At 35.8% G+C, this 21,318-nt stretch overlaps 1 protein-coding gene across 2 annotated transcripts in view; it reads left to right on the top strand.

The window, feature by feature from the left end:
* Positions 1-19,669, top strand: part of LOC110441458 (perlucin-like protein) — a 26,689-nt gene extending 7,020 nt beyond the window's left edge. The window contains exons 1-5 of one of the 2 annotated variants that reach the window (XM_021484611.1): positions 43-1,443; positions 4,713-4,801; positions 6,070-6,166; positions 16,102-16,321; positions 19,482-19,669. In XM_021484611.1, coding sequence (XP_021340286.1) covers positions 1,296-1,443; positions 4,713-4,801; positions 6,070-6,166; positions 16,102-16,321; positions 19,482-19,539 — 612 coding nt within the window. In that variant the 5' untranslated portion in view covers positions 43-1,295 and the 3' untranslated portion in view covers positions 19,540-19,669. Of the gene's footprint in view, positions 1-42; positions 1,444-4,712; positions 4,802-6,069; positions 6,167-16,101; positions 16,322-19,481 lie in introns of those variants that run through there. The other variant, XR_002461873.1, reaches the window with a different exon arrangement.
* Positions 19,670-21,318: the final 1,649 nt, after the last annotated feature.

Consider the following 21,318-nt stretch of genomic DNA (forward strand, 5'->3'; position numbering starts at 1 on the left):
GGGTAACATGCGACTCAGATTGATACCTAGTTACAATGTTTATAATTTACTTTTTAACTGTTACATGATTTCCTGTCAGTTGAAAAGATGGTTTGAGCACAGATTCCATGTTTCAGTAAGATAATGTTTTCATGAAAACAAAGCCCTCTACTTAGGAATATATGAATCTATTTAAGCATTGAACATTTTGTGTATGGCATTTATGACTATTTGAATGACACAGCTTTGCAAGCAAACATCATAATGCGCTAGATGAGAATTCATCTCCAAAAAAAGTCGGGCAAATCCAAAGAAAAATTGAGAAGTTTATTTCTGTCATGGTTAAATCAGTGCAGTGTAGCAGACGGTATTTCTGATAACATGTTAAATTGTATGAGTGTTAAAATTGCATTTTGTACGAATTTGCAGATCTTTGAATTTTTGTTGTTGTTGCATTTCAAGTATTGTTTTATATTTCCTCGATTTTCTTCACATATTTACATTTACATTGACAGGTCTCACAATGCCCTGCGATGTTTCAGCAGCAGCTTTTTTGTTTGTTTTCATTAGACATTGTAATTCCGGTCTGTGTTGTATTACTATTAATAATACGCTAAGAATTGTGTATCGTGGTGCAGTGTCATTTTAAGTCTCATCAACGACACATCTTTCAAATATGTTTTCTAGTGACAATACCATGCAAATTTAAATATTGCATAATGTTATGCCATTATCTTGCAGCTCAAGGCGACTGTAAACATGGATGGAAGAGTTTCGGTGATTCCTGCTACCTGTTCGCACACACAAAATTGTCTATGTTATTTTGAAAATCAATAGGGTGTTTTTCATACCCTCATTCAAATTACAGTTTTTAACGACGAATTGATTTTGTGTATCAAAATTCAGTCATTTGTTGGACTTTTCAATTCGGGATTTATGATGATTGTAATGACTGTTAGATAATTATATAATTATCGAGTGTTTTGTCATCGGATACTTTGGCCTGCCGAATTGACTATTGAAGATCTAGAGCTTCGCTCTAAGTAGATCCTGCAATTTTATGGCAAAATAAACAAAGCACGACAAGACACAAAGGTATCGATGTCCTCTATTAGAATAAACAACAATAATCAAAATAAAAGAGTGTTGGTAACGAATGAAGAGAGAGACGACGGACAGACGGACGGACGGACGGACGGACACCAACAGAGATAATCAATACAAATATGAAAAACAAATGTTTCATTTCAGCTGTAGGAATTTTCTTCTCAAAGGAATGTTGAAACAGGTGATGTCGACCTAATAACAATGACTTTATGTCAGTATCTGACTTGCTAGAGACAACTGCGATAAGACTGTGTATATTATCAGCAAAATGTACAGGACTTGACACGTTTGTAACCTTAAACAACCTCACTATGATAGCCTTTCTTTTGCTAGTCGCCATTGGATATGTAAATGCAGGTAAGCAATTGGATTTTAAACTTTTTTCTGTAACAGTTTTTTTTGTAAGAAGTATTTTCATTATCCATATGTACTCTTTTAAATGGAAATGGAACACGGGATCAACGTCCGTCACACACCATTACAGGTGTCGCCATTATAGATTTGTAACAAATAACTGTATAAGTCTGTGAAGTCCTTATATACGCAGACAAAGTAGCCAAGTTTGTGCTGCTGGAGGATCTGTTATACGTGTATTTGAGGTCCATCTAGTGGTTATAATACTGATAATAATAATTCGGAGTTCTTATATAACGCTTTATCACAACCTAGTTCGTAGGTCGTCGCCTTTGCAACCAGCCAACATCTTTCTCAACTCCCTACGAAAAGGCTTTCATTTTAAACATATTTATTGTCCAAATGAGTAAAAGAGATTTGACATACGTTATTGCAACTCATGAAGCCATCCCAAACAGCTTTCAATAATAAGTGATTACATAGACAGACAATTATAAATAATACAAGTAATGGTAGGAAGTCAAAAACTACATATGTAGGCCTGCATATATTTTATGTTCAAAATCTTTCGTGGACCAGATAAAAGTTTGCACATGTCTGAATAAATTAAAATTATCATCCAAAGCTAGGTTTTCGTCGACAAAAGTGGTAAAGTCACTTATTTGCATATCTATATTGTTAACTTATAGGAACAGTCATGTACGAGCAGAACTATAAGATTGACACCCCAAGGAGAAATGATAGGCATTTTCTCAACGGTGACCATGATTTGAACAGTTTGAATCTCTAGCTACATGTAACTGTGCAGAGAATAGATTATATCTAAGAGAACTGCATTGATGCCTTAGTCTTGTACGGTAAGAATGAATCACTTTGATACGAATTTTGTTGGATGAATTTTTCCAGGAAATTGTAAATTCGAAAATTAAAACCTCGCCTTCTAAAAAAAAACAATTTTGTACCATGTTTTGCCCTAGCCCGAGTTTTCTCTCCTCTGACACCATATTTAGACATTTTGACATGTATTTGTCTGGTGTGGGGCTAGGGCGCACTACTAATGAAAACATGGAGTTCTCCGACATCGTTTGGTATTTGGAGAGTTTTGAGGTGCTGACAACAACAACAAATCTCTATGAAAAAATCACATAGGCCTACCTCACATATATCGATATATGGGTTATTTATTGATCCAAAACCGCACTTTTTATCACTTACAGCTGCTACACTCATTCCAGAGTCCTTGGTTTTTTTCCACCAGAGCGACACCGGTTTTTTTAGATAACGCAAATTACAGGGGAGTGACTAATAAACAAACCGTACTGCCCCGGACCCAAAACGGAATATATTATTCTTTATAAGAGATTACCGGGCCGCTTTGTTTGTTGCTACCACCTCTTTGAAGGTTTCTCTCTGTACGTAACAGACACCGTTTCCCCTCAGGTACATCAGCTGACTTGGCCCAATGTGCAGCCAATGCGTAGTTTGGACGAAATGCATTTTACATTTTAGGTTTGGGGCTGCTGTTACTGTTTTCTTTGACCATTGTCACAGTCAGTCGTGCCGTTTCACCAGCTCCTCAATTATAATAATAATAATATACAACGTTTATATAGTGCCCTATCTGATTTGTAAAATTATTCTAAAGCGCTTTACAACATATGGATAATAGTATTAGTTATTATTGTGAAACAAACAAAGGCTAACAATCACCATTATACATTAAGCAATGTTCCTGATCTGGTAATAACCGGATTTGGCAATAGCGTTCACTTGTTTCCCCATGTTCAGTGTACTATCACAGTATACTCCTAGGTTTTTAACAGCTGGAATAGTTCTGACAACGACCTTGAGCTGGAGACCCATTGTTCTCTGACACTTTGGGGAAAATACGCTTAGTTCCGTCTTTTCCTGATTAAGCATTAGCATATTGGCGTCCATCCAGGTACTGATGTCTGTCAGACAAGCCTCCAGATTTTCTGATATTGTATCCCAACTGACCTGTGGTTTGATGACCAGACTTGTGTGTCATCAACATAACAGTGAATAGCGAAGGCTATGGCGACGACAAGTCTCTCCAATCGGTTTCTAAAATATAGGCATTATTTTCGTGGTTCTAACACCGACCCCTGAGGAACCCTGAAATCTAGTATTTTGTCATGTGAGGTGGTAGATCTGATGGCAACACACTGTCGTCGTTTATACAGCATAGTGCGGTATCAGTCACTCCATTCTATGACTCCAGACGTTTATGTTTATAGAGTATGCAATGGTCAGGACAGAGTCCAGATTGTCGTTGAATTAAAAACTCTTATTTGCACGGTTTTTATGTGATGCATACTTTTGCAGGTCATCTGTACACTATCAACTGATTGTAAATAAATAATAAATTACACTTTAATGAAATCAACTTTTCATAAATTCTTATATTTAAATCATTATTGACAACTGATCATCATCATGCATTATTGATTGTATTCCCCATTGAAATGTAAATGTTTGATGTATAGATCAATCCGTAGATTTACCTGACAAGATGAGAGGGGGGGGGGTTAACATGCGACTCAGATTGATACCTAGTCACAAACAATGTTTATAATTTACTTTTTAACTGTTACATGATTTCCTGTCAGTTAAAAAGATGGTTTGAGCACAGATTCCATGTTTCAGTAAGATAATGTTTTCATGAAAACAAAGCCCTCTACTTAGGAATATATGAATCTATTTAAGCATTGAACATTTTTTGTATGGCATTTAAGAACTATTTGAATGACACAGCTTTGCAAGCAAACATCATAATGCGCTAGATGAGAATTCATCTCCAAAAAAAGTCGGGCAAATCCAAAGAAAAATTGAGAAGTTTATTTCTGTCATGGTTAAATCAGTGCAGTGTAGCAGACGGTATTTCTGATAACATGTTAAATTGTATGAGTGTTAAAATTGCATTTTGTACGAATTTGCAGATCTTTGAATTTTTGTTGTTGTTGCATTTCAAGTATTGTTTTATATTTCCTCGATTTTCTTCACATATTTACATTTACATTGACAGGTCTCACAATGCCCTGCGATGTTTCAGCAGCAGCTTTTTTGTTTGTTTTCATTAGACATTGTAATTCCGGTCTGTGTCGTATTACTATTAATAATACGCTAATAATTGTGTATCGTGGTGCAGTGTCATTTTAAGTCTCATCAACGACACATCTTTCAAATATGTTTTCTAGTGACAATACCATGCAAATTTAAATATTGCATAATGTTATGCCATTATCTTGCAGCTCAAGGCGACTGTAAACATGGATGGGAGAGTTTCGGTGATTCCTGCTACCTGTTCGCACACACAAAATTGTCCTGGGCAGAAGCCTCAGTAAGCACGTGACATTTGTTTACGTATAATAGTTTACATACATCTGCATTATACAAAAGACCTCTTTTCGTCTTTTAAATTTGAGAACGATGGAGTTTTTCCTGAAATAAATAATTCTACAACACATACGATTAAAACAGATGTTCATTTATCATCTACGGCAGATCATAGACGATAAATAAACAATTATATATGATAGAATAATACGATAAATAATTCTACGAAATGTAAATGAAAGAAAACTGTGATGCAGCTTAACCCTAAAGAATACGTTCATGATTAGTCGTTCATGGCCATATTAAAGACCTGTATTTTTTATCTGACTTTTTTATAATGTAAAATTGAAGTCGACTAAGAAAAGATGTAGTTTTAGTCATAATGCTGCCCCGCGTTTCCTGAATGGTGAATTCGAACAGTATAATGTTTTTTAACAACCTGTTTCTCTGTTATTGTTATTAATCGTTTACATGTCTGTGACGCTGTTTTACATTTTGATATTGTAATAAAATTCTACATTGTATCTACATATCAAATCGCTGACCTACTTAATCACTGTTTTGTCAGTTTGTATTATGATACAATAATGTAATGTAACGTTGTTTTAAATATTTCAGTGCTAATAAAATAAATTTATAATAATCTAATATAACACTGTTTTACAGATTTCTGTTATAATGAAACAATCTAACGTAACACTGTTTTACAGATTTCTATTATTATAAAATAGTCTAACGTAACACTGTTTTACAGATTTCTATTATTATAAAATAGTCTAACGTAACACTGTTTTACATATTTCTATTATTATACAATAGTCTAACGTAACACTGTTTTACAGATTTCTATTATTATAAAATAGTCTAACGTAACACTGTTTTACAGATTTCTATTATTATAAAATAGTCTAACTTAACACTGTTTTACAGATTTCTATCATTATACCATAGTCTAACGTAACACTGTTTTACAGATTTCTATCATTATACAATAGTCTAACATAACACAGTTTTACAGATTTCTATTATTATACAATTATCTAACGTAATACTGTTTTACAGATTTCTATCATTGTAAAATAGTCTAACGTAACACTGTTTTACAGATTTCTATCATTATAAAATAATGTTTTACGGATCTACGGTTTAATAAAATATTGCTACGTATTACACAGTTTTACGGTCCAATGTCCATCACACATAGAAGTTAGGAGTAATTTTATAACATTTGCAGTTTTATATAAATTTGAATCATTATTTATCCATTCACAGGCGTCCTGCCAGGCTCATCATAGCCATCTGGCCACTGTTCTGAACGGCGCGGAACAAACTTTCCTGAAATCACATTTGAATGAAAAACACAGAATAGGTAAAATATGTTTGAAATCGTTTTAAATGTAACTCAGCATGCATACTATATAAGAAAGCAAAACACAATGCGTATGGCGATTTCTATTCTCAACTCTCTTAATGGATCTGTAATATCGCTATTTTGAATTTCGGAAGGTCTCTAATTTCTCATTCGAAATTCGATTATTTCCCCTTCCCTCTTACTGTCTTTCAGGCAACTGCTCTTTACTCATAAAAAGACCTAAATTGTTTTAATCAAATTTCCCTTTTTTCAGCTTCCTTTTAACACTTTTGATTCGTGTGCAAAAACAATCTGTTCCAAATTCTTATCCAAGATTGTAATCATCATGACCTACGTTTACAAATTTGATGAAATATGACAGTGAATCTCCTGCTTTAATGGAAAAAAATGAATTTGGTACTCATTTTAAATACAGAAAAAAGGAAGTACGTGCTTAAAAAGGTAATACAGAAAGTTAGTGTAAACATTTTCACTGCCTTTTTTGGCCATTCCGTCTATTACGTCTCATCAGTGGTATTAATGGTCAAAACATTGAAAATCCATGTCTCATGAGTTCGGAAACATATACAGAAAGAGAGCGAAATGGGAAATGTGTCTAAAACCTTTTAAAACGTTAAAAATACAAACTTTTGGCATCAATAGATTTTCAAAAAAAAAGTATTTCATATGCACCGTATGGCTCTACATTGCGGGAATATATTCCAGTGGGTTTGGTCTATAGGCCAAGGGGACTCATTTTTGTATAAACATCCTTCTTCTACCATAGGGACTTAATGTATAAGCAGAGACATATAAAGCCAGTAGTATATACGTCTGCATGGTTGTACAGAGGGATACAAGTATCCTAGTAATAGAGATGTACGGCAGTTACATATAATACATATAGTCACTAGTGATAATCGATGTTAAGTTTCCGAACAGATCTAAGTCATGGCCAAGCATTTGCTGAGTCATTTCATGCTATAACCATTTATGTTCTGATTTATGGACCACAATAAAGGTTGTTTAATTGAGTATTTTAATGATGTTCTCGAAGATGGGGAAAAAGGTCAACATCTTCCATTAAATTGGTGCTGCAGACTGACTTCTGATTATTCGAAATGTATGCATTGTCCAATGTCCCTATGCAAAAGTGTGCAGTGTCACTACGAACACTACTGCGATCTGCGTTGATATTTTTTATATACAAAATGTCTGTGTTAGGTCGGGTCCTGATTGGTCGACATTTAGATATTGACCGATGTAATAGATTTGATATGTATATATATTATGTAGGGTTGTAAACGATAAGAAGGTTAACCGGTTACTCGGGCGAAAGACCACGAACCGGTTACCAAAATACTGAACCGAAAAGTCGGACATGTGCTTACCCCTTTTGGGAGCCCCATGTTTCCCTGGCTTGGACCTACACATTATCTGCATTTGTATAGATGCGACCAAAATCGGATAGTTTTGTAATAAAAACAGTGTTCAGGGATTACATGTTAGTCTTAATTTTGTACTCTTTTGTAAATACTGATAAAGAGATGTCGCCAACTCCATACAAAATCTGAACAGATTTTAAAAGGAAGCCAGAATACAAAGATGTGAAATATCAACTTTCTGAGATAGAACGCGCCTGTACATGCTAGATGTAAAAATAATCTGAAGAGTACATACTTGAATGAGTTAGCATGTCTTAAAACATTTGTCAAGCAAATTTTGTTCTAAAGAATGATATTACGTCACATGATTTCGAGTACAGATAACTTTAATTGCTCCATCTTACTGCATTCCGACATTCGTTGTCCATGAAATATACTTACTGAGGTTACATGCAACTATTTCCGATGTGAACTTTAAAACACACGAGTAAACTATCATGCTGATTAATATATACATGTATGTTTGTGGTGTAAATACGTTTTCCAAACATATAATGTATTTGTTGCTGTTTATTATTTGTCTACCAAATAGAGTGATTAACCGGTTACTCGATCGGTAGATTGTTCGGGTACCGGTTTATATATAATAAGACAACCCTAGTATTATGGCATTGCGATCAGTTTTTGATGCATCACTTGCGACTACTTATGGTGTAACAGTTCCTGTTACGAGTATATATTGTTATACTTAATAATGAAAAAAGGAAATGTAAGTACCCTTCAAGAGCAATGATTTCACATCTGCTTTAGTAAGTTCATGCTGTATAAAAATTCGTGTCCTTTGTTCCTTTGATATGACTTGTATATTATTTTATTTACGGTATATCTCGCGCAAATTGTCTTTTGAAAACGTCTCTATGTTTAGAATATTTAGTGGACTGAAAAGTATATGAATATTAGATAAATAGATAAATACAGGTACTGCCATCAAAAGAAGTGATAGCATATGCGTTAATTCTCTAATAGTAATAATAAATAATATACAACATTTATATAGCGCCCTTTATGATTTGTAAAATTACTCTAAAGCGCTTTACAACATATGGATAATAGTATTAGTTATAATTGTGAAACAAAAACAAAGGCTTACAATCACTTTATATATTAAGCAAGCAGATAAGTATCGCAATGTGCACATAAATGAATAATAAAGGGTGGTATTTACATGACGTATTTGCAAAGAGCCTAAAATGCAGACATGAATAGGTGAGTTTTGATGTCTTTCTTGAATTTGTCCAGGGTATTTGACTTTCTAATAGCAGATGGTAAGCTATTCCACAACGTGCCGAAACCCTCGCAAAGCACCGATTTCCATAGGTCACAGAACGAGATTTTGGGACACAACAATGATTCTGACTCCGACCGCAGTGATCGTGACGGCTGGTACAGGGTAACAAGCTCCTGTAGGTATTTGGGAGCTGTTCCATTCAGTGCCTTGTCTGTATACACCAACATTTTGTACTACGACCTGTATCGTCAGGTAACCCGTGCAATGATTACAGCACATGTGTAATTTGCTCTCTCTTTCGAGTACGAGTAACCCCAGCCGTGCTGCAGTGTTATTAACCCTCTGCAGACGACTAGTACGTTTATCAGATAAACCACAGAGCAGGACATTACCATATTCCAACCGAGAGGTAACAAGTGAATGCACAAAAATATTGCATGCATCTGCAGTTATAAGTTGTCGGATACAGCCAATGTTCCTGATCTGGTAATAACAGGATTTGGCAATAGCGATTACTTGTTTCTCCTTGTTCAGTGAACTATCAAAGTATACCCTTTTCAACAGCTTGGACATTCTCAATAGTTCTGGCAACGACCTTGAGCTGGAGAGCCATTGTTTGCTGACACTTTTGGGAAAAGACGATTAGTTCCTTCTTTTCCTGATTAAGGTTAAGTATGTTGGCGTTCATCCAGATCAGACAAGCTTTTAGATTTTCTGAAATTGTATCCCAACTGTCCTGTGGTTTGATGGCCATGTAAATGTATGTGTCATCAGCATAGCAACGAAAGCGAAGGCTATGGCGACGATAAATCTCTCCGATCGGTTTGGAGTACAGGCAATACATTTTTGGTCCTAACACCGACCATTGAGAAACCCCGACATCTAGTACTTTGTCATGTGAGGTGGTAGATCCGATGGCAACATACTGTCGTCGTTCACTCAGATAGGACTGTATCCAGCATAGTGCGGTATCAGTCACTCCATAAGAGTACTCCAGATGTTTATAAAGTATGTCATGGTCGATGACGTCAAATGCAGCTGACAAATACAGCATGACAAGCATCGCTCTGCACATGTTATCCAATGCAGAAGCTGTGCCATTGTGTACACGTAGGAGGGTCGTCTCATGCATGGAGATAACCCCTTGAACACCGGGACACAACCTTTTCCAAGATCTTAGACAGAAAAGGCAGATTTGATACTGGGCGGTAGTTCTTCAACTCCGCCTTGTCCATTTGATGCTTCTTCAACAATGGTCTAACATGTGCCTTCTTGATTTGTGATTGAGGTAATCAAAAGAATCAGTGCTTCAAGGCATTGCTTTAAAAGGTCTGTAGGCAGTGGATCAAGCTCACAGGACTTCGATTACGATGTCATGATAATATTTCGCAACTCGTCCTGGGTTGTCGGTGAGAGCTTTGCCAATGGTTCCCCATCAAATCCAATGTCAGCAGTCATGACAGAGATATCATTGCCAGCAGTAGAGTTGCCTTCCGATATAATTTTTCTGATCGAGGTGATTTTATTTAGAATGTAATCACTAAACTTGTTTGACAAGTCTTTTTCAGAGTTACAGCTTTGTAGGATAATTTCAGCTTTCTGACCCATTACATTTTCGGTGAGTTTAAAAAGCTGCCCATGTCCTTACCACATTCTTCCATTCTTTCCGAATAATAAGCCTTCTTTGACTGAATGAGAAGTGAATCAACAAGTCGACATTGTTCCCTATAAATCTGTTGGTGAACGGTTAATTTGGTACTTCGCCACTGTCTCTCTGCTTCCCTACGGTTATGTTTTCTTAAGCGGAAATTTGTATTATACCACGGGGCATTCGGGCACCGACCGACAGTTTAGGGACACTAAATTTAGATTAATAACTGGCCAGCAGTGACCAGCTGTTGTTGGCTTGATGACATGTAGATTCTCGTACGATACTGATGATGTTGGAATCCTTGTAGAAGTATCGTAACGGATCAATTTAGGTAAACCGGATTGCATTTGAATGTGTTTAAGAAGGTGCGCGCCCGTGCATTGTATAAATCGGGCAACAGAATTGGGTTTTTTGGTGTTTTTTTTATAATTTGTTTATTTTTAAAGACATTTTTATAACATAAATACGTAAACACCACATACACCCACATACATACAATTCCCATTAGCATGGTTTGTCAATCATCTTCTGCATCGTCATCTCTTTCATCCTCATCCTCATCGTGACTGAATATCATCATCAGCCTTGTCAATCATCATCAATTACACCATTATCATCATTACCATTCTCATCTTAATACATCATCATCATCATCATCATCTTGATCATCATCATCATCCACATCAATGTAAAATCATCATTATTAATGCCTCTTCATCATCATCATCATCATCATCATGCTCCTATCAATCCACCATCATCATCAACAACATCAATGTAAAAGCATTATTAGCAATGCCTCTTCTGGTTATATTTCCAGGATAGGTTTCCATTTTCTCCAATCAATTTCAAACTTCCTTCTTATGTATCTGTTTTTACTATTGTTAATATTGTTCTGAGCAAGGAAATGGTCTTTGATGACATTGATAAGTGCATTGAGACTCAAAGATTTGTGAAGACATCTAGTATTATATATATAGTGTTTGATAAGAATTAAAATTTCATTATCAACAGTACTCGCTCGTGGTGATAATATTCTAAAAAGTAATGATTCTTTATTTATTAAAACAGGAATTAGAAGAATGTCACAAAGAGTTTCAAGTCTCTGCAGTAGTCCCTGCACTTCTTGACATTCCCATAAACAATGAACTATAGTTTCTCTTTCCATATTACACAGATTACATAAGGGACTAGGATTTAAATTTGTTTTGAAAAGAAAAGTGTTAGTTACTAGAATATGGTGTATAATTCTAACTTGAAACCACCGCAATTTTGATTTTTTTTGTAACAGTAAATGGAATTTTCTGCCATTTATCAATATCAAACTCAGAGTCAACCTCCTCATTCCATTTCCTCACCCCAGTAGGTGTTGAAGCTGGTGTAATCATGTTGTTATAGAAGTCTTTAGATCCTTTTTTATTCTTAATATTTCAAAAAGAAGAGGTATAAAAGGTTGGGATGGTCTTTCTATCTGAAAATCATATTTCCTAAGAAAACGCTTGGCTGATGGGACCAGTCCTTGGTACTCGAGAAAGTTTGTGTTAATTCGAAAATTATGAAGAAATTCAATAAATGAATAAAAAGTCAAATTATTAGGGGTTTTAACAAGGTCATTCACTGTTAATACTGATGTCTTAAACCAGTTTGGATAAAAAACAAAATTAGTTCCTACTTGTATATCTGTGTTATACCAGAGTGGAGTTTTTAAGACAGAATCTTGTCTAACTTCCCTCATAGAACTAGAATTATTCAGTCTTACCCAATCTTTAAAAACATCCTCCAAAAATCATTTTGGAAGTTAGATCCACATGTACGAATGTATTCTTTACCACAATTATGCAACTTGTTTACATCTATAATCAAACTTAAAAGCAAATTCCATTTTCCTGATGACTGAAGTACTCTTCTTACCCAACCTAGCTTCAGAGAATCTATAAAAGCATGTACGTTAACCATTTACAACCCTCCATCAATATAATTTTGCATTACTACATCTTTTTTTATTTTATGAGGTTTGCCATTCCACAGGAAATCAAATAATAAGGAATTCAGCTTTATAATATATCTTTCAGGTGGGTTTGACAAGGTAATAAAAAGATAACTGAGTTGAGAAATTAACAAAGACTTCATGATATTGATTTTACCTATTGGAGTTAGACTCCTCCTATTCCATATATTAATAAGAGATTTGAGTTTCACAATTTTTTTTATCAAAATTCGTTCAGGGGATCTCGCTTAAATCAACAGAAAAATCTATTCCTAAAAAGGTGAACTTATCCTTCCCCCAAAGCAGATTCAGTTCTGGCAAGAAATTTTCCTGACTATATTTTCTACTGCCTATCCATGCAACCTGAGTTTTGTTAGTAATGATATTTAGCCCGGAGATTTTTGCAACACTGTTTAATTCAAGGATTGATTCCTTTAGAGACCTCTCTGAACCATCTAGAGTGTCATCCGCATATTGTATATTTAGAATATTTACATTTTGAACTTGGATTCCTTTAATATTTCTATTATTTCTTACTCAAGCTGCTAGGACTTCAACGCAAAGAATAAAAATATATGGGGCAATTGGATCCCCTTGACGAGAGCCGCGTTGTATGTTAATAGGTACAGAGATGTTACCACCTTGATTAACCGAAGAAAATACATTATTATGTAAAGTTTTAATCCACTTTCTAATGTTTACCCCATAATTAAAATACTCTAATACCTTATCAAAAAAAAACCATGAAACAGAATCAAATACTTTTTCAAAATCTATCATAAGTAGCATACCTGGGATATTTAGTTCTTCTGCATAATAAATTATATCATATACTGTACAAATATTTTCCCCAATATAGCGCCCTGATAAAAATCCTGTCTGGTCTACATTAATTAGCTTTCCTAATATTGATTTTATCCTATGAGAAATTACCCCAGAAGCTATTTTATATGTGATGTTCAAAAGTGAAATTGGTCTCCAGTTTTTCAGAAAATGACGTGAGTTGACTCCCTTTATACTTTGTCTTTGTGTAACTGAGAGCTGACCTACTAAAAGACTATAACAACATAATCACCTAAATATTTCCAAAATGCTTTAAAAAAATTCTGCCGTTAAACCATCAGACCCTGGACTCTTGTTATTTTTCATATTTTTAAAACAAAGTCCAGCTTCATCTATAGTTATTTTACCTTCCAGACTGTTTGCTTCAGTATCATTTAGCTTTGGAACATCACAACCCTGAAGATGAACAGTTAAATCGATATCATCTATATCCATAAATCTATATAATTCTTCATAAAATAATCGCACTTCATCTAAGATTTCTTCCTGTTTTGTTATTACAACATTATCCTCTCTCTGAATTTTCGGAATAGTTTTTGAAGTAAAATTTCTGTTTTCTAGGGTAAAAAAATGATGTTGGCTTCTCCCCCTCCTCTGTCCATCTTGCTCTTGATCTAATCACACTACGTTTGATCTTCCTTAGCCGTATAGACTCTAACTCCTTTTTCTTATCACACAACTCTTCCTGGTCCGAATTTGTATTAGCTTCTAGAATATCTATAGTTTTCTTAAGATCTTCTTCTCTCAGATTCTGTTGCTTTTTCCTATATGATGCATAAGAAATTGATTTGCCTCTAATTTCCATTAGAAAGGTCTTTAAAAATAATTGATCATTAATTAAAAACTGAATATCACTATTTGGAATAGGTGCCAAAGAGTTAAAATTATACACAGGCAGACAATATTGTAACTTAATGCTCTCAATAGTACGTTTTATTATATCTAAGTACTCGGGTTCTTGAAGTAAAGAATTATTAAGGTTCCAAAAAAAACTCCCTCTTTTAAATTCATTTAATTTTAAAGAAATTACTGTGGCTGAATGGTCAGATCTATAACTTGGTTCAATACTTGATTTGTTTATACTAGATAAAAGGTTTTCTGAAACCAGGAAAAAATCCAATCTGGCCTGTTTTATTGGATTACTTCTACGCCAAGTACATCTCCTACTATTTGGATGATGCTCTCTGTAAGTGTCAATCAGATTATAATTTTCAATAAGTTCTAAAACCTTTTCCCTAGCCGCAGCATTATTTATAGTTGTACCTGTGCCGTTTAGTCTTAATATTTGACCAGCAGATACCTTGAACGGTTGCGGAACTTACTTTTATGGTAACTGTGGTCTTACATGTTAAACGTTTCAAACAACATTATATAGCAAAACAATTGTATATGCTATAAAGACCAGAAGTGCATTTATTTATATGGACAAAACCTTGAAAATGAAGTCCAATAGTCATAGCATAGAAACAAGTAGTCATAAAATGTAATTGTTATATGTTATAGGGGTTAAGATCGACTTTTGGTAAAAAGCAATAAATTATATATGAATAAATAGATTGAAAGATAAATCAATCAATAAATATTAGATATGTTGTACATTGAACTACTACTCATTTGAAATCATGTCAGCTCATCTATTACATGTACACTTAGGCAAGTTTAAGACACCACGGACAAAATCCATCCCCAATTGAGATAGAGAGTTGAGGTGAGAAATCGTTCCGGGTCAGAAAACGGGTCACCGGTGAGAAATCGTGTTGCGAACGGAGCACTTTAAGCACGATGTTTCACCCGGGTGAGAAATCGTGTGTGAGCGGGAAATCGTGCAAAATTGCTGCGTTCGCGACACGATTTCTCACCCGGGTGAGAAATTGTGCAATCAATATCAGCATAGGCTACACGTTTTCTCACCCGGCACGATTTCTCACCCCAGCTCTATATCTCAATTGGTGTATTGTTTGATGTTTTTCATCCGGGGTGTTTGAGCTTTTCGAATAAATTTTATTTTACAGCAATAAAATAACTGTTTCTCTGTTTAAAAAAACCTCCAGTCCATACATCAGTTGATTAGGAAGAATTGTTTGCTATAGGAATTACAATAGCATCAATAGTGAAGCGATAACTCCTTACTGATTACACACGCATTCAGAGAGGTACAAAAAGCACGATGAATTTTCACTTTACCTCGTTTTGTTGACGTCCTTTTGCACGTATAGCATTAACGTCATACGAAGTATCTGGGTGTACATCAATTTGAAACAGAACTATTGCGCACAGTATTTCGCCTAAGCGAAGTCTTATTGTGACTTGGGCATTGGTTGGAGACACCTTCATTTTTTTTCTATTCAGAATTTTAACTTCACTTCATACTTCTATACTATCTATATCACGTAGAGCTGCCGCCTACTTCAAATAGACGGTCTAACGTGATATCGAGTCAGAAAATCTAGGGCGCTGATTGGTCGAGGACAGTTTAAAATATCCACCGATGCTGTTGACGATTCGATTGGCTCTGGAAAATCAGGGTTTCTGTATACATTTATATATATACGTTTGAGGAATGGTGTTCCGATGGATGGCCCAATCTGTCCACAGTTTTACGGCTCATCTATTTGTTGTCTTTTTTGGCACACCTTCAAAATCGAGACAGCAGAAAAATTCTGGAAACGGCCGAACCATATCTCTCTCCATTAATCTCTGGTCTTGACAGTTCAATTTAGCATGGTACCTACAAATTGCGTTTGCCCTTTCTTGATGCATTTTTGACACAATTTTTATCCTTTAATTACGATGTCGTAGACTATGGTCTCCATAACTACTGGATCGACGGGACAGACATGGAGGTCGAACATGAATGGGAATGGGCCTTGTTTGGTCAGCCCATAAACTACACCGACTGGATGCACGGGAAACCAACAGGCAGGCTGAACGAGGACTGTTTAATTCTCTGGGGGCTATCACATTACCAGATGAGCGACTATTTCTGCCAAATACGAGCGAACTTCGTGTGTCAACACAGGTACGGGAAAACTTTACTCTTTCAAATGGTTTTCATGAATTATCACTTTTCAATGATAAAGCCAGTCTTTGATAAAGAATGAGCTTATGCGATGGTGATGATGCAGCGTCCGTCGTCCGTGCGTCCGTCGTCCGTCGTCCGGTGTCAATATTTTACTTTAAATAACTTCTTCTTAATAACCAAAAGGCCTAGGGTGATGATATTTGGCCAGAAGCAAACCAGGATGAAGGGCTACCAAGTTTGTTCAAATGAATGACCTTCGTCCATTTTCAAGGTCACAGGGGTCAATTGTCTTAAAAAACCTTTATACAACTTCTTCTGAATTACTAAGAGGCCTAGGGTAATGATATTTGGCCAGTAACATGCTAAAATGAAGGGCTACCAAGTTTGTTCAAATGAATTACCTTCACCTATATTCAAGGTCACAGGGGTCAAATATGTTAAAAACCTTTAAACAACTTCTTCTCAATAACCAAAAGGCCTAAGATGATGCTATTTGGCCAGTAGCATGCTGTGATGAAGGGCTACCAAGTTTGTTCGAATTAATGACCTTGACTTATATTCAAGGTCACAGGGGTCAAATATGTTTAAAACCTTTAAACAACTTCTTCTGAATAACCAAGAGGCTTAGGATAATGATATTTGGCCAGTAGCATGCTGAGATGAAGGTATACCAAGTTTGTTCAAATGACTGACCTTGACTTATATTCAAGTTCACAGGGGTCAAATATGTTAAAAACCCTTAAACAACTTCTTCTGAATAACTAAGAGGCCTAGGGTTAAGGTATTTGACCAGTAGTATGCTGGGATGAAGGGCTACCTAGTTTGTTCAAATGAATGACCTTGACTTATATTCAAGGTCACAGGGGTCAAATATGTTAAAAACCTTTAAACAACTTCTTCTGAATAACTAAGAGGCATAGGGTTACAATATTTGGCCAGTAGCATGCTGTGATTAAGGGCTACCAAGTTTGTTCAAATGAATGACCTTCGTCCATTTTCAAGGTCACAGGGGTCAATTGTCTTAACAAATCTTTAAACAACTTCTTCTAAATAACTAAGAAGCCTAGGATACTGATATTTGGCCAGTAAGATGCCAGGATAAAGGGCTATCAAGTTTGTTCAATCGAATGACCTTTACTTATTTTCAAGGTCACAAGGGTCAAATATGTTTAAAAACTTTAAACAACTTTTTCTCATTAACCAAAAGGCCTAGGATGATGCTATTTGGCCAGCAGCATGCTGGGACAAAGGGCAACCAAGTTTATTCAAATGAATGATCTTAAATTATATTCAAGGTCACTGGGGTCAAATATGTTTAGAACTTTTATACAACTTCTTCTGAATAACCAAGAGGCCTAGGATAATGATATTTTGCCAGTAGCATGCTGAGATGAAGGTATACCAAGTTTGTTCAAATGACTGACCTTGACTTATATTCAAGTTCACAGGGGTCAAATATGTTAAAAACCCTTAAACAACTTCTTCTGAATAACTAAGAGGCCTAGGGTTAAGGTATTTGACCAGTAGTATGCTGGGATGAAGGGCTACCAAGTTTGTTCAAATGAATGACCTTCGTCCATTTTCAAGGTCACAGGGGTCAATTGTCTTAAAAAACCTTTATACAACTTCTTCTGAATTACTAAGAGGCCTAGGGTAATGATATTTGGCCAGTAGCATGCTGGGATAAAGGGCTATCAAGTTTGTTCAAATGAATGACCTTTACATATATTCAAGGTCACAGGGGTCAAATATGTTAAAAACCTTTAAACGACTTCTTCTAAATTAGCCAAAGGCCAAGGGTGATGATATTTGGTCATTAACAGGCTGGGATAAAGGGCTACCAATTTTGTCAAAATGAATGACCTTCGCCCATATTCAAGGTCACAGTGGTTAATATATGTTTAAATCTTTAAATGACTTGTTCTGTATAACCAATAGGTCCAGAGTTATGATATTTTGCCAAAAGCATGCTGGGTTGGACGACTTTAAACTCTGTTCAACCTAATTTCCTTGTTCGACATTCAAGGTCACAGGCGTCATATGTTAAAATCTTTTAATATGTTCTTATGAATCAAACACTGATATTCTGCCTGTAGCTGTATTTTAGTCCACTTTTAAGATTACAAGTGTGAGATTAATACCCGGTGAGCGATTCAGTATTGTATTCAAGGTCACATGGGTCAAACATGTTTAAAACCTTTAAACAACTTCTTCTGAATAATCGAGAGGCCTAGGGGGATGATATTTGGCCAGTAACATGCTGGGATGAAGGGCTACCAAGTTTGTTTAAATAAATTACCTTGATTTATATTCAAGGTCACAGGGGTCAATCATTTTTAAAACCGTTAAACAACTTCTTCTGAATAACCAAGAGGCATAGGGTGATGATATTTGGCCAGTAACATGCTTGGATGAAGGGCTACCAAGTTTGTTTAAATAAATTACCTTCATCCACTTTCAATGTCACATGGGTCAAATATGTTAAAATCTTAATACAACCTCTTCTGAATAACCAAGAGGCCTAGTATAATGCCAGTAGCATGCTGGGATGAAGGACTACCAAGTTTGTTCAAATGAATGACCTTGACATATATATGCAAGGTCACAGGGGTCAAACATGTTTAAAACCATTGAATGACTTCTTCTTAGTAAGCAAAATGCCAAGAGTGATGATATTTGGCCAGTAAAATGCTGGGATGAAGAACTACCAGGTGAATGACCTTCACCCATATTCAAGTTCACAGTGGTCAATTTATGTTTAAATCTTTAAATGATTTGTTCTGTATAACCAAAAGGTCCAGGGTAATGATATTTTGCCAGAAGCATGCTGGGTTGGAAGACTATAAACTCTGTTGAACCTAATGTCCTTGTTCGACATTCAAGGTCACAAGCGTCATATGTTTAAATCTTTTAGTAGGTTCTTATGAATCACAAACACTGATATTCTGCCTATAGTTGTATTTTAGTTCACTGTGAGTGTGAGATTAATACCAGGTGAGCGATGCAGGCCCATTGGGCCTCTTGTATAGAATGGTATTGATATTTCATATAACAATTTAAATAACCATGTATAGAATGACCATAGTATAGAAATAATTTGGTATACATTGATACAATACTTTCTACACAGATGTCTAACCTGACGATGTATTTACAGCTATCAGCTGACCGTCACAAACAGTACAGATGGTGGATGGCCCGTGATAGGACGCTGACGTCACTATCTATCAAAAAAGTAATCACTTGGGCGGTGAGCTGATTACAAGAAAAGAAAAAATGTAAACAATCCTTTACTTTATGTTCTTGTAGTTAAAAGAAGTATTAAACACTTCAGAAAATGAAAGACGCCTTGGTTTGATTTGGTTGTATGTAGAATTCTATGTAGAATTTACAGTCAGAATCTCAGCAAGTCTGTTTTAGCTCAAATGTTACACCACAGGGTAGAATTTCCAAAACACTGCTAAACACAGCTTGTAAGTGTTGGTATGCAGGAACCAAATTTACTCCCTTTTAACGGGACTATAAAACGTATAGAGCCTATGTCAACGTATATGTTTGGTTTATTTGCTAAGTTCCCCATTACAAATACATATGGTATGTTATTTAAAATTCCCAATGCCAGATGTATATGGTAGGTTTATACATTATACATCACAAGAGATTGCAACATGAATCAAATTTCATGACATGAAAATGAAAGATATGTTCAAAAAGTAACACGTTCATGTGTTATCAAAAACGCTATGGCGTGGTCACATCTGTTGATCGGACGATTGGGACATTTCAAAGTGAAATCAAAACTGAAACGATTTGCATTTGTTTCAGTTTTTAAGCCAAAGGAGCCTTAATCTTTCTAGATCAGGGCTGGATGATTGGTATCCTTCATTTAAAATCAACTTTTATCCGAATTTTTTCCCTGATAAGAGGATTACGATCAAGAACTAGTAACATAATAGTTTCTGCAAATGATAGCTTGCTTATAAATATTTAAATCGTCATATGTGTATACATAGAAACAGATAAGGAGTTACGAAAGCGGTTGATCTTTCATTACATTTTTTAAGAGGTGACCGGAATGTTAACATCACAAGAGCTGACCGGGATGATAACATCACAAGAGCTGACCGGAATGATAACATCACAAGAGCTGACCGGAATGATAACATCACAAGAGGTGACCAGATGTTAACATCACAAGAGGTGACCAGATGATAACATCACAAGAGCTGACCGGAATGATAACATCACAAGAGCTGACCGGAATGATAACATCACAAGAGCTGACCGGAATGATAACATCACAAGAGCTGACCGGAATGTTAACATCACAAGAGCTGACCGGAATGATGACATCACAAGAGCTGACCGAAATGTTAACATCACAAGAGCTGACCGTATGTTAACATCACGAGAGCTGACCGGAATGTTAACATCACAAGAGCTGACCGGAATGATAACATCACAAGAGGTGACCGGAATGATAACATCACAAGAGCTGACCGGATGTAAACATCACGAGAGCTGATCGGAATGTTAACATCACAAGAGGTGACCAGAATGATAACATCACAAGAGCTGACCGGAATGTTAACATCACAAGAGGTGACCAGAATGATAACATCACAAGAGCTGACCGGAATGATAACATCACAAGAGCTGACCGGAATATTAACATCACGAGAGCTGACCGGATGTTAACATCACAAGAGCTGACCGGATGTTAATATCACAAGAGCTGACCGGAATGATAACATCACAAAAGCTGACCAGATGATAACATCACAAGAGGTGACCAGATGATAACATCACAAGAGGTGACCAGATGATAACATCACAAGAGCTGACCGGAATGTTAACATCACAAGAGCTGACCGGAATGTTAACATCACAAGAGCTGACCGGAATGATAACATCACAAGAGCTGACCGGAATGATAACATCACAAGAGCTGACCGGAATGATAACATCACAAGAGCTGACCGGAATGATAACAT

This window comes from Mizuhopecten yessoensis, unplaced genomic scaffold, assembly GCF_002113885.1.
Source record: "Mizuhopecten yessoensis strain PY_sf001 unplaced genomic scaffold, ASM211388v2 scaffold715973, whole genome shotgun sequence".
Lineage (NCBI taxonomy): Eukaryota > Metazoa > Mollusca > Bivalvia > Pectinida > Pectinidae > Mizuhopecten > Mizuhopecten yessoensis.